Below are 13,902 nucleotides of genomic sequence, written 5' to 3' on the forward strand. Positions count from 1 at the left end.
TTTATCAGATTATCTTTTTTTCAGCTGCAGTATGGCTTTACAAAGAAATCCTCTGAAATGTTCAGATTTACAAGTGAGAATCTAAGTCGGTTTTCATAGTGCTCAACTAGAGTCTGAGTAATGCAAAATGAATCAGTTGCTGGGATACATAAATCAATAGGCAAAAAAAAGTAACAAAAAGAGGAATACAAGTTCAATGCTAAAATGGTTTTCACAATTTCCTAATACCACATACTGATATTGTCAATTCATATTATAAGGAATATCCAGCATACATCTTTATTGTAGTTTTCACGGTTCCCTGAAGAAATGATATAATTGCAAGTAATATTCACCCATAGCTTCATCCAATCTTAAGGTACCGTCACACATAGCGACGCTGCAGCGATACCGACAACGATCCGGATCGCTGCAGCGTCGCTGTTTGGTCGCTGGAGAGCTGTCACACAGACAGCTCTCCAGCGACCAACGATCCCGAGGTCCCCGGTAACCAGGGTAAACATCGGGTAACTAAGCGCAGGGCCGCGCTTAGTAACCCGATGTTTACCCTGGTTACCATCCTAAAAAGTAAAAAAACAAACGCTACATACTTACCTATCGCTGTCTGTCCTCGGCGCTCTGCTTCTCTGGTCTGGCTGTGAGCGCCGGGCAGCCAGAAAGCAGAGCGGTGACGTCACCGCTCTGCTTTCCGGCTGACCGACGCTCACAGCCAGAGCAGGAGGAGAGCAGAGCACAGCGCTGGAGGACAGATGGCTGTAGGTAAGTATGTACTGTTGGTTTTTTTAATTTTTAGGATGGTAACCAGGGTAAACATCGGGTTACTAAGCGCGGCCCTGCGCTTAGTTACCCGATGTTTACCCTGGTTACCAGCGAAGACATCGCTGAATCGGTGTCACACATGCCGATTCAGCGATGTCTACGGGGAGTCCAGCGACGAAATAAAGTTCTGGACTTTCTTCCCCGACCAGCAATCTCCCAGCAGGGGCCTGATCGCTGCTGCCTGTCACACTGGACGATATTGCTAGCGAGGACGCTGCAACGTCACGGATCGCTAGCGATATCGTCTAGTGTGACAGTACCTTTAGTCAGCCAGCAGCAGGCCTTATGAAACTGATACATGGAGCTGAGTAATGAAATGCGTGGGCAGTTGTATAAATGGACATTACACTGCACCCTAGGGACATCAACAATGAGGAATGATGCGCAACATAGCTACATAGATATATGACATTCTCCATGCTTTATGTGGTGGAAAAATAACACAGCAATGAGCAGAATGCTTAACATTGCGGTTATGATGTTGAATTAATAGGGTTGTCAAGAACATATATATTGATGACATATTCTTAGGAAATATCATCATTATGACATCCGTGGAGGTCCGAAATCATAGGTCCATATACTATGTAGTGGCTGCTCTCAGGTACTGCAGATCAACTGCTACTGAAATAAATGAGAGGTGATCTCGGGCACCCAAGGATGGTTTGCAGCTTTGCTACTCTACATTGTGTACATCTGCCTGCAGCGGAAGCTACATACAACTGAGCAATGAGAGAGCCAAATGTTGGACTTCCACAATCTGATACTGATGATCTATCGACCCTTGAAAAACCCGATAATATGCTGTTTTTGGCATCTGGATGTTAATTTTGTGAATGAGATAGTCCATAAACAGCCACAAGTAACATAGTAACATAGTAACATAGTTAGTAAGGCCGAAAAAAGACATTTGTCCATCCAGTTCAGCCTATATTCCATCATAATAAATCCCCAGATCTACGTCCTTCTACAGAACCTAATAATAGTATGATACAATATTGTTCTGCTCCAGGAAGACATCCAGGCCTCTCTTGAACCCCTCGACTGAGTTCGCCACCACCACCTCCTCAGGCAAGCAATTCCAGATTCTCACCGCCCTAACAGTAAATAATCCTCTTCTATGTTGGTGGAAAAACCTTCTCTCCTCCAGACGCAAAGAATGCCCCCTTGTGCCCGTCACCTTCCTTGGTATAAACAGATCCTCAGCGAGATATTCAATATAGTGTCTTCAATATAATATCATGTCCACTATCACCTGTACGTTTCACACCATGCGTCTGAGGATGCAAAATCTTTACCAGGGCCCAACTTACCATGTGCCATAATAATTCTGTTTTTTCTTAGATATGGCATAAGTGCTTTTTAACCCCATTACACACTAGGCCCTGGATGCGACTGCTACCCTGAGCCTCCCAAAAGTACAAACCTATAACCAAAATGCCTAAAGAACTTTAGAAATTACATAATCTAGGACACGAGTTTCATATTTTAACATTTTTTCTCTTTTACATTTCCAGTGTAAAGAAGCATACTGATGCCCATAACGAAAATATATTTGTGTTATCCACTAACGTAAATGTCCTCAATGGCAGGATTGTGCAGCCATAATTGCAAACCTTTATTGCTTTCAATGCCTGTGAGAAGACCAACAGCATCAGCAATAAACCTGGCTGTGGAATAGCCATCTATTGTGAAGAAAATGGCCAACATATTCAATCTGCTGCAGGAAGTGTTCTCTGACAAAGGAGTCACAAAGCTGTAGATATTGATCTGAAAAATCCCAGAATTAAACAAGAGCTATAGAGGTCAAACAACACAAATTAATTGCTAACTAGTTTTAGAATGGATGGTCTCCAGACAATGGATGATAGAAGGCTAGTTATACTATGAGGGTCATAATCCTACAGTATAAGCAGAGGATGTTCATAACATATAATAACTGCTGAATATAACACAAATGGGTTCTGAATTGTTCTCCTCTCGCAAGGTTTAATTACTTCATGTTCTTTTAATCCAAGGAAATCTCCCTGTCTTCAGGGCTTTTCGTCCTCCCACCTTCCGCAGCTGCCTCCCGTCTATACTCTATATGATATTTGTTTGTTTATACCCTGTCTGTCTATTTCATATTTCTCAGTCACTCTTCCTCCTAATTTCAGTCTTTGACTGACAAACACATCCTGCTTTATATTCCCAATTTCTCATCTTTTTACAGAGTGGTGTCTCTCCCACACAATCATTGTACCTGTCATTCTCCTTCTCGATATGTCTGTCTGTTTTATATATTTTGTCTATATTGGTAGAAGAAGAGATTTATTATTTATGTATTAATGCTCTAAAAGACAGACACTTCAGTTTCTTCTCTCTATGACATTAACGGGGACTGGAGAATGAAAAGTTACGGAATGATATGGCAATTAAAAATGTATAATCTTACCTCGGATGCTTAAAGGGGTCATCTATTTTGGACAACCCTTCTTAGAATTTTCTGGACACAGTCAATGACTGTTGGGTGGTCACTACCCAATGTGATCTGCTTTCATAACTGGAGCATAAGGGCATATTTGTACAAGCTAGCCACAGCTGTTAAATGACCCACGATCGTTTGGTAGCCTGTTATATGATTTAATGGCCGGTTTCGATGGGCCAATGAACATTCTATGCACACACAATGATAATTAATATGATCATTCTGTGTACATACAAAATCATTTTATTGGTTGCACATCACCTGTTTACATAGGATGATGTACTGGCGATAGCAATGATTTTAAGTTTGTTTAAAAACTATTAGGGTACCGTCACACAGTGGCATTTTGATCGCTACGATGGCACGATTTGTGACGTTCCAGCGATATATCCGTGACGTTCCAGCGATCTCGCTGTGTCTGACACGCTCCTGCGATCAGGGACCCCGCTGAGAATTGTACGTCGTAGCAGATCGTTTGAAACTTTCTTTCGTCGTCTAGTGTCCCGCTGTGGCGGCATGATCGCATGGTGTAACAAAGGTGTGCACGATATTGTATACGATGTGCGCATAGTAACCAACGGCTTCTACATCGCACATACGTCATGAAATTATCGCTCCAGCGTCGTACATTGCAAAGTGTGACAGCAGTCTACGACGCTGGAGCGATAATGGAGCGATGCTGGAGCGTCACGGATCGTGCCATCGTAGCGATCAAAGTGCCACTGTGAGACGGTACGCTTACACTGGATGAACAAGTGTTTTGTTTATTGGGTGGATGATTGCCAGCCTATTTAGATGGGGATATTTTTGAGACAAAGCATTCCTCAGAACACTTGTTTACAGATGGTCCCTCTAATAGAACTTCAATTAAAATCAATGAATATCCGTTAATCTAAAAAGACTCTCGAGTTCTTCCAGAGTCATGTGTAATGTTTTTTGGCCAGGTAGCCTCTAGTCATAAAGAGGTTTTGCAAGTACTCCTATATGATCATACTCAATGCACAGCATGAGAAATGTGTAAGTACCACCGATTGATAGTACCTGTAATACAGATTAGGATGCTGGGTAACAGACTGAGAACCTGACAATGGATTTCACCTTCCAAACATAACTTACTAGGTTATTTCAAGGAGTTATTTTATTGACGCCAAAATATATACAGCAGTTCAGCCACCAACATGATTTCTGTGGGGTGGTATGGTGATAAAGTATCTATACTATTTGTATGGTGTGTCCCTCATTGAAAAAGGATGCTTCAGGTTCCCTTTGGTCATGTTGGAACCTGTTAAAAACAGTTGTTTATGGTCTCCTATGGGTAAGAATTGGGCTTCGTTCACATGTAACATGTTCAAATGATCATTTCTATGATGCAGCTGAGAATGTCAGATAGTAGCAGTAATCACTAGACGCCAGGGGTTATAAGGATGAGAACTAAATGGAATCATAATCAGAACTGACAAACTTTCCAATCCAATCACTATGATCACTAGAATGGTAGCTTGCGACCCGTAATTTAAAAGAAATCTCCACTATCTTGAATAGCTGGTCTTTTACTATTTTCTAGGATGGGAAGAACCCTATTTTCTTTTGCCATCTTTGCAAAATCAGTTATCCACATGATCATTTGATTGGCACAAAAATTGCTCGGTTTAAATTCTGCGTTACAGCTCCAAATGTAGGCCGACGCATGTGCCCAGTGTGTTTATGGCGAGTATGGAGGCCAACAACACACTTTGCCTTTGGCCAGGGCATTTAGATACAGAGAAAAGGGGCAACAAATGTAATATTTGCCTGGATGAAAGGAAACCTTCCCTGACTCTGCATGATATATTTACCAGCAGTTGAATAAATCGATCTGTTTTTAACGCATTTACCTATTTTCCTTATGTACATTTACTACAATCCAGCAATATGATGTATTGCCTTCTGCATCCGCAGCTCATTTTGTTTTACTTTCTCCTCTAACACAAGCACATAACAGTACCATGCACTATACTTGATTTACTGGAGCATGGATGAGTATGTTGCCTCTTTCAGGTCATCTTGAACTTGAGATTACAGAAACTGAAAGCTAATGTAAAAGTTTCAGAGACCGCCATTTTATATTCACAATTGTCAGTGAACCTTTTTACCCCAAGAGAAATACTTCTGATAAGAGTTGTACAGGTGATGGAACTACAATGTACAGCTGCGGAGAATTCAATGACTTCATCTACTACGGTGACTAAAGTCAAGAAGAAAAAACAAAATGAGCAAATAAGATGTAGTAAGTCATAGTATATGTAGATTGGGTACTTAGTTAATACTATTTTTATCAAAAAAGTATAAAAAAAGCCATCCCACCAGGACAAGGTGTACCCAACTGGGACGGTCCTACCCTGTCTCTAGTATTAAAACCTTACCTTGTGTCAGCCAACAAACACTTCTTAATTTCTGAAGCTTATGCCACAGTATATGAAAGTAAAGGCAATGCTTTAGGTCCAGTCTTTTACACTTACAAATGTCTTTCGTATAAAAGTTATATTTAACTAATCATATCTTCCTTTCCAGCAGCGCTTTGGAAGCATTATTGTTGTTTTAATACCCTGCCCAATTATTTCATACTGTGCTAATGATTGTTATTGCAAGTGCGTATTATAATGGAAGAAAGCCTGAGCAATTTGTGCCCACTTTCAGGTAATAATTAATGGTCAGATTTAATATTTGGTTTTGAATTAAAGAACAGATTGGGCAGGTTCTGTTCCCATCACAATACACTGCATCCCGAACAGTAGGTAGGGGGTACATGTTCAGTTTGCCACATTGTACGCACCATGTTATTGGCATAGAGAATGGAATATAACAGTTTTGTTAATATGTGGCATCCACTGGCTTAAATCATTATAGGGGATGAATCTTTTCGATTGGGTGTTCACCAGCTGCAAGGTCTATAGAGCTATCTAATCAGTAGTATAATCACACAACAGAATGTGCAAGACTTACTGGTAGCAAAGTATATAATTACATTTTCCAGTGTTAAAGGAAGAAAAAAGGTCACCTCGGATCGATTCACAGTCATAGCGCTTTGGTGCCCAAACTGCTGTTCGGATCAGCGGTGATCTATAATTCTCAGCATGAAGCGGAAGATTTTGGAATATTTGACCTTTTCACCTCGACTAATTCTCTCATTGCAAACTCTCATCTATATTGTCAATGCAGTAATGAAATATATATTTTATTGCGTGTTAACTTTATGCCATGATGGATGCGTTATGCCACCGAAGGAGATTGAATTAAAGGAATACACCATTTCCCACTAATCTGAACCTTTTAATACAAGACTACCCTACCCCAAAATGAAAGTTTTGATGGTAAGGCATGTTTTATTGTAATGAACAGTAGACCCACAACTACGTTGGAAGGCAACATAAAAAACAAAACTGCAGCACAGGATCCCAAAAACCGTAGATGTTGGTTGAAAAGTATAAGATATTGCGTCAATTTTATTTCAAGGTTCTTGTTTGTATGAGTTAAAGTTCTTATATTCATCCCCGCTAAGGTGGCTGCTTGCCTATTAATGGCAAATTACCATGAATGCAGAAAGATAGGTGTCAGAATTGTCTTGGAACCTTTATTTCAGAGCTAAGATGAACTCAGAATACTGTAAATATTTTCCCAACATTAACAAAATGGTTTACATTTCATTACACAGTTCAAGTCCTGATTTAGGGCGATGGAAGGAGGACTGAAATCAAATTGCTTGCTTCATTGAAAATGCAAACACAAAAGAAAGTAATGAGCACTGTGCAAAGAAAGACATGCATTTGATTTCAATAATTCATTGCTACCCAATATGCTAACTCAGTAGTAACTCCAGCTGCACCAGCGCACATATAGAAGGCTGTCATAAAGCAAATGTAAGGCACAAGCTCAGCACAATCTAGGCATACAGACACATAGAAAGAAGGGCTGCGTTATATTAGCTGGAACGTGAAATTACACTACATAACATACGATGACTGTCAGCAACACAATGCATGCTGAAAACCTGCATGAGGTAACATTAAAAATGCATTAGGTAACATTAAAAAAAATGACATTTTCATTTTAACGCACTGTATATGTGGGATTTTCTGCTAAATAAATGAATTATCTTGCTGCATTCTTTCAGAGGGTAGCTGTCTGCACCAACATCAGCGACTGTTATTTTTTATAGGATTTTTGCACGTCCTTCTACACAGGATACATTGATGACTTAAGATGTTTAGAATGCACCATAATTACTACTTAGTTAGAGAAAAGTCCATGAAATGAGATTTCTGGTTATTTCCCAGGTTTAGGATTTGGAGTATATCAGAAGACTCATTAGGACAGAGAATTGTTGATTAGTGGATCACTTATAGAATATGGTAAAATGAATTCAATAGTTTAAGATTTCAGTATCTCCAGAGAACCTGTGAAGAACCTGCTCATCTTTACTTGCAATGTTAGCTTGCATGTGTGATTTCAATGGATAGGGAAAACTCTCATTAAAACTTTAATCTCTAAGTGTTGTAAATGTTCCAAGAAGTGATCCTGTTACTTGCTGTGAAAATAGGAAGAACAATCACTGAGATCAGGGCTGCTGCTATGTAGGGGCTGCTACTCCTGCCACATAGGGAAGGCTACGCGTGCAGCTAGCTCTAGTTTGGACAAAGAAACTGACACAGAGAGAAAGGAGCTGGTTACTCAGTGTGAGGGTCCTCTCTGTGGGGGAATAATACCAAATCTGATAAACATACTCAACACACCATTCCTTCCCCATAGAGAAATTTTATACATTCTTATCTTCACAATCTATAGCATTTACAACTATTTAAACTAAACATCATAGATAGTATAGTAGCACTAGGGTGGCTAACTTGACTTTTGTTTTTTCAGGACAGCTTATCAAAAAAATCAAAGACAGAAAATATTTTTTTACGGACACATTGGAAAACTATAACCTTATGAGTGATATATGTCTACAGTCCATAATTCTAATATGAAGACATCAGCTGCATTCACTGTAAACTGTAAAATGAGGATAATGAAAATCAAAAAAATCTGTACAAATTTCTTTAGCTTCAAAAATCATGGCTGTCTCACATTTTTTTCCATAACAAAGAAGTACTTAATTTTTACTGACTGTTCTAGAATTTTTGAATGACTGGCAACCCTGATACCCATTGTGGGGAGCTTCAGCCCAACTACTACTATTCCTAATAGACCTACCTTGAGAGTGGCTTCCGAGAAGTGATGCTGGCAACGATGATGCTTTCTCTCCTTGGAGTGGCCACTGCTTTAAAAGTCCCCATCCAGAACTTCTCAAAAAGCTGTTTTTCGCCTTGCTGGACGCTGGCCATAGTCACTGGAGAGTGAAGAGAAGGACAGATGTTCTGCTGCCAACCCCACCGCCCAGTGAGAAGAAGAGCTCAGGAGCTGTCCAAATGCTGAAAGTACTGAATGCGCTTAGCCACAGGCAGGCAGGGCTGCTGGAGGGGAGGAGGACTCTGCTTTCTTCACCTCCTCCCCTTGGCCAAACGTCTGGACCTGGGGTTCCAGGCAATGGCAAACTCCAGTGGCTTCTCCTATTGACCGGGCTGTGATTCCAGGCAATGCCAAACTACAGTGGCGTCTCCTATTAGATCCCACTCCCTACACAGTTTCAAAGAGGTGGAAGTATGAGGAGCATAACAGCAGAATCACCTCATCCCTCCTCTTCTGCAGGATTGGATGGGCAGGGAGGGTGACAGATGTGTGTCAATACACATGCATGTGTAGGAAAGTCTGGGCTCTTGTTTTGTCTTCTCTTCCTCTGTGACGTTTCCACAAGGGCTGGCAGTCCCTTACCCACCCAATGATTCCTTTATCCAACCTCCACCCACTGCCACACTCCCTCCTTTTGTATTAGAAAAAAAGACAAGTGCTTGCTTCCCAGGCCTGACCTATCTGCATAACAAAAGCCTCCAGGGCAAGCGTGTGCCTGCCATAATGGTCTAAGGTTCAGTTTTGCAATGACCCAGAATAAATCCTGGAGCGCAGGAGGGTGTGGAGCACTAGAGACCTATTCAAGGAAAAAACTGCACTGCAAACTCCCCCTTACTAATAGACTTCGCTTTTATCAAAGGGAGACCTGCAGTCTGTGCATTACACTAACCCTTTGCATGCCAGTGTGTGTGTGCTGTACTGTCTTGGATGTTCTAGTAGATGAGAGCTGCACATGTTGCAAAACAGCTATAAATTGTTGTATTTCATTGTATAACTTAGCGCCCAGGCTAACTCAGCATTTGCGAATTCATACCAAAGATTTCCCCTTGATATGATGAGATTTCTTAGTCTTGGTTCTTTTTAAAGAGACAAACATGAATATTGTTCTTAAAATATAAAAGTTTTTCTTTAAGTAAACTAATTTGTTTCATGGAAAAATGATATTTTTCCATTCCATAAACATGATTTTTTACCACTAAATATTAGATAACTAATCATGCATGATTAATAACTTGATTGCCCAATGAGGCAGATTTTGCAACAATTTTAGGATAGGGTCACATATCCTAGCGCTCTCCACAATTTTCACACCATTGTATATTGTCATCCATATGGCATCGGGTTTTATACATCAGAAATGTTTTACAATTTACTAGAAAAAAATACAGTGTCAATTGTTAGCCACTTCACCCCCAGGCAATTGTTTTATTTTTCGCTCCCCTTCTTCCCAGAGACATAACTTTTTACATTTTTCTGTCAATATGGCCATGTGAGAGCTTGTTTTTTGTTGGACAATTTGTACTTTTGAACTATACTATTGATTTTACCACAGAGTGTACTGGAAAACGGGAAAAAAATTCCAAGTTCGGTGAATTTGCTAAAAAGTTCAATTCCAGAATTATTTTTAGAGTTTTTTATTTACCATATTCAATAAATGCTGAAGTTGACCTGGTAATATGGAGTGTGCAGATACCAAACATGGATAGGTTCTTTTTATTTAAGTGGTGAAAACAAAACCCAAAATTTGCCAGAAAAAATGTCACTATTTTCTGATACCCGTAGTGTCTCCACTTTTCAGGATCTGGGGCTTATTTTTTGCAGGCCAAGCTTCTGTTTTTTTTATACCATTTTGGGTTAATACTGTACAAAATTTTGATCGCCTGTTTATTGCATTTTATTGCAATCTTTAGGGGGCCAAAAAACTGTAATACTTAAGTTTACATTATATTATGATAGATCAGACATTTCTGAACACAGCGATACCAAACATGTGTATTTTTTATTATTGTTTTGTTTTGAATGAGGTCAAAATGGGTGTAATTTGAACTTTTGTGTTTTTTTATTTTTTTAAGATCATTAAAACTTTTTTTTTACTTTTTACTGGCTTAAATAGTCCCCTTAGGAAATTTGAAGCTGCAATAATCCGAAATTCATTCATAGGAAATTTATAATGACGTGCACGGGGGTCTTTGCAGTCCCCCAGCTGTCATGATAACCCATCGATGCCCTGCGATCAATTGACAGTGGTGCCATTGGATGGGTTTTGTGACGCACTGCCGGCCAGCGAGTGTTAAATGCCGCTGTCAGAGATCTACCCACAGCTGCTAAATGCCCATGACAGCTGATCAGATCAGCCGTTATGTCCGAGAAAAGATGGGGACACGATCAATGACATGAAGGGGTTAAAAAAATTGCAATTTATCTGTAAAAATCGGAAACTATATGGTTGATCATCAATAAAAATCGGACAATAAAATGACCAATGCAATCGATAAGCATATGAGTGTAGAAAAAAACTTGGATTCCATAGGGATCATCTGTTTAGGATTCAATTTTTATGGATATGGAGCGCCCTACTAGGGCAGTGGGGTACTCAAAGGGGATGTCACGGTGGCTGCGACCCGGTCCGTGGCCATGGGAGCCCAGTAAAAGTGGAAAGGTCTTTAAAGGGATATTGTAAATGAGTCTGTCGTGATGCCACCTGTGGTGTTCGGTCAACAGTAGGACTGACGCTGCTTTAAAGGGGTCCTCTGGGAGATGTTGTTGCAGCAAAGATGGTAACGCTTCCCACAGGTGAAGCAGGGTCCCCAGGGGTCCTATAGTCCTATAGTGTATGGCTATGATGGTATATGATGGGCAATGAGTAAATAACACAAGTTATAAAGTCTTTACCTGGTTTACTGGTAGTAGTAGTCCACAGTCCAGGGTACCAGGTACAGGTGTTCTAAGGTCCGGCCGGCTCGGAGGCAATGGGAGAATCTCCTTCCCAGATGAGGTCGTGAGCCTTTCCTTCTTGTGCTGTTGTATGAGGTCCCTTCTGCCACTAAGTGGAGTAAAGCTTACTGGCAAAGTCCTCTTTCCCCTGTCTAGGGACAGGTACCGGCATGACAGACAGCTTGAGCTGTTTTACAGGGACTCTATCATGCCCTGGGCTCTTCAGGTGCTGCTGCGTCTCAGGCATGGTGTGGGCCAATTACATACAGTTCTTGGCCCTCCGATTCTGCTCTGTGTCTTAGAGTCCCACAAAAGCCTCGGTCTCCCGCTACCCAGCTGCTGCGCTCTGGCTCTGAGGGTGTCCGATCGATGTTCCCCTCTGAGCCCTTTTTCTCTCCTTTGCTCCTTCCCTCTGTAGCTCCACCACATACAACCCTTCAGGTTCTCTCACTCGTTTCAGAGGCTGCTGCTTTTTCGTGGCTGCTCGGCCTCTCTGTCTGCTCTCAGTTCCAGACTTCCTTCTCCTTCAGTGTCTCTCAGACTGTCCTGTCCACTGTCTCTCTCAGACTGGCTAACTCCTCCTCCAGGATAGGATACATATAGCTCAGGGAAGATCCCCTGAATCCAGGTCCTGAGCTCCCCCTCCTAGCCTGGATTTGTAATGTGTTGTGTGTGGGTGCCTTACCTGGGAAAGAGAACTCCATTGCGTCCACGCATGATATTACCCTCCCCGATGGGAAGGTAACATCACTGTAGCAACCGGTTAAATGGGGTGCTACAGATATATTGCCACTATTACCCTAGAAACTGTATATGATCATGTACATTTTAAAGGTATAAAATCAGGTGTCACATGAACGACAATATAAGTCATTTGAGTTTTTTTGCGGAAACTCTGACAATTTTTCATACGCTTGTCTGACCCCAGCCTTAGGCTAAGTTCACATCCGTATGGCATCTGTTTTAATGAATCAGTAATTTTTTTAATTTACTAGAAAAATGCAATTTGATATGTTATAAAATTGCAATGCATCCATAAAAGCAGATGCTATATAGTTGATCCTTATAGAATGCAATTTTTTATGCTCACCCATAGAATTGAAGTGGCGAGTCTCCTCCGACATACGGAAGAAACTAGTGCATGCTGCAATTCTTTTTACATGTAGATTCAGTCCAAGGGAAAAAACAGCCTAATTGAATAACATTGGTCCCAGTAGTGTTGTCCATGTGCTTGCCACTTTTTTATCCGACAGTGCTTACTCCATAAATTCCTTAGCCTTAGGTCTCTTTCACACGTCAGTGTCTCCGGTACATGTGGTGACAGTTTTTACACGTACTGGAGACAGTGACACATGTAGAAACATTCAAATGAATAGGTCTCTGCACATATCTGTATTTTTTCATGGACCGTGTGCCCGAGTGACCCACATGTAGACATGCCCTTTTTTGTGCAGCTGCACGGATCACACAGACACATTCAAGTCAATCACACTAAATCATGAATGCCATATAGCCTCCAAAAACACCGCTATAGGTGCTCAATCCATATGAAAAAAAATGTAGGAAATACACAATGACCAAAGAAAATAACGGATGGCACTCACCAATGCAGGATCCGTTGAAGCGCTGGAGCGCGAAACAGCTGTAGTCTGTACCCTGCACATGTCTTCCGTGCCTGAGCCACACAGTATCTAATAAAGCAAGTGAAAACCGCATTGGTGAGTGCCATCCATTATTTTCTTCGGTCATTGTGTACATTTAAGTCAATGTAAACACGTACCGCACACGGATGCCGTCCGTGTAATGCATCAGTATCACACGGATGGCCGCCGGAGAAGAAGCGCTACTGTTAGTGCTGTACACTGGTGGCTGGTGCTGAAGCCTGCTCTCATCATTCTCCCCTGCTCTGCCGGTGATCGGCGCGAGCAGAGGACAATGATGTCCGATCAATGACAGCAGGTGGGGCTTTTGGGACTCTTACTCCCATTATCCAACACCTGCTGTCACTAATAGCAGTCATTTAGGGTAGGGTTTCCACACGTGTGCCGCACGTAGTACACACACAGACACAAGGACATGGATATCTCCGGTACTGGTTTTTCCAGTACTAGAAATAAACAGATGTGTGAAACCGGCCTTATTGTGATTGCTTTCACTGCTTTAGAGAATTGCAATTACTGTATAAAATACTATACATGCACTTTCACATGTGACTTTGCTGTAATTGTTAAGTTACAGTAATGGTGCAGAGCTCTACTATTATATTACTATTACCTGTGCATGTGAATGTACTCTGATAATTATTAATAATAGGAAAATCACCAATAACATTCACAGCACCTTTGGACAATTGTGGCTTTGCCTAATGAGAAAAACAAACATTTTTTCTAATCATGTAATTCCACCATTAACAT

The 13,902-nt window shown here is 41.0% G+C and overlaps 1 protein-coding gene and 1 long non-coding RNA gene across 3 annotated transcripts in view; one reads left to right on the forward strand and one right to left on the reverse strand.

Annotated features, from left to right (window-relative positions):
* LOC138666248 (uncharacterized) overlaps positions 1-3,923 on the forward strand; it is a 144,070-nt gene extending 140,147 nt beyond the window's left edge. For both annotated transcript variants that reach the window (XR_011318570.1, XR_011318571.1), the window contains exon 5: positions 2,337-3,923. This is a non-coding gene — a long non-coding RNA (uncharacterized lncRNA). The remainder of the gene's footprint in view (positions 1-2,336) is intronic.
* The window catches only part of SRRM4 (serine/arginine repetitive matrix 4), a 256,446-nt gene extending 245,970 nt beyond the window's left edge, over positions 1-10,476 (reverse strand). The window contains exon 1 of the mRNA XM_069754474.1: positions 8,519-10,476. Coding sequence (XP_069610575.1) covers positions 8,519-8,649 — 131 coding nt within the window. The 5' untranslated portion in view covers positions 8,650-10,476. The remainder of the gene's footprint in view (positions 1-8,518) is intronic.
* Positions 10,477-13,902: the final 3,426 nt, after the last annotated feature.

The sequence above is a fragment of the Ranitomeya imitator genome, chromosome 1, assembly GCF_032444005.1.
Source record: "Ranitomeya imitator isolate aRanImi1 chromosome 1, aRanImi1.pri, whole genome shotgun sequence".
Classification (NCBI taxonomy): domain Eukaryota; kingdom Metazoa; phylum Chordata; class Amphibia; order Anura; family Dendrobatidae; genus Ranitomeya; species Ranitomeya imitator.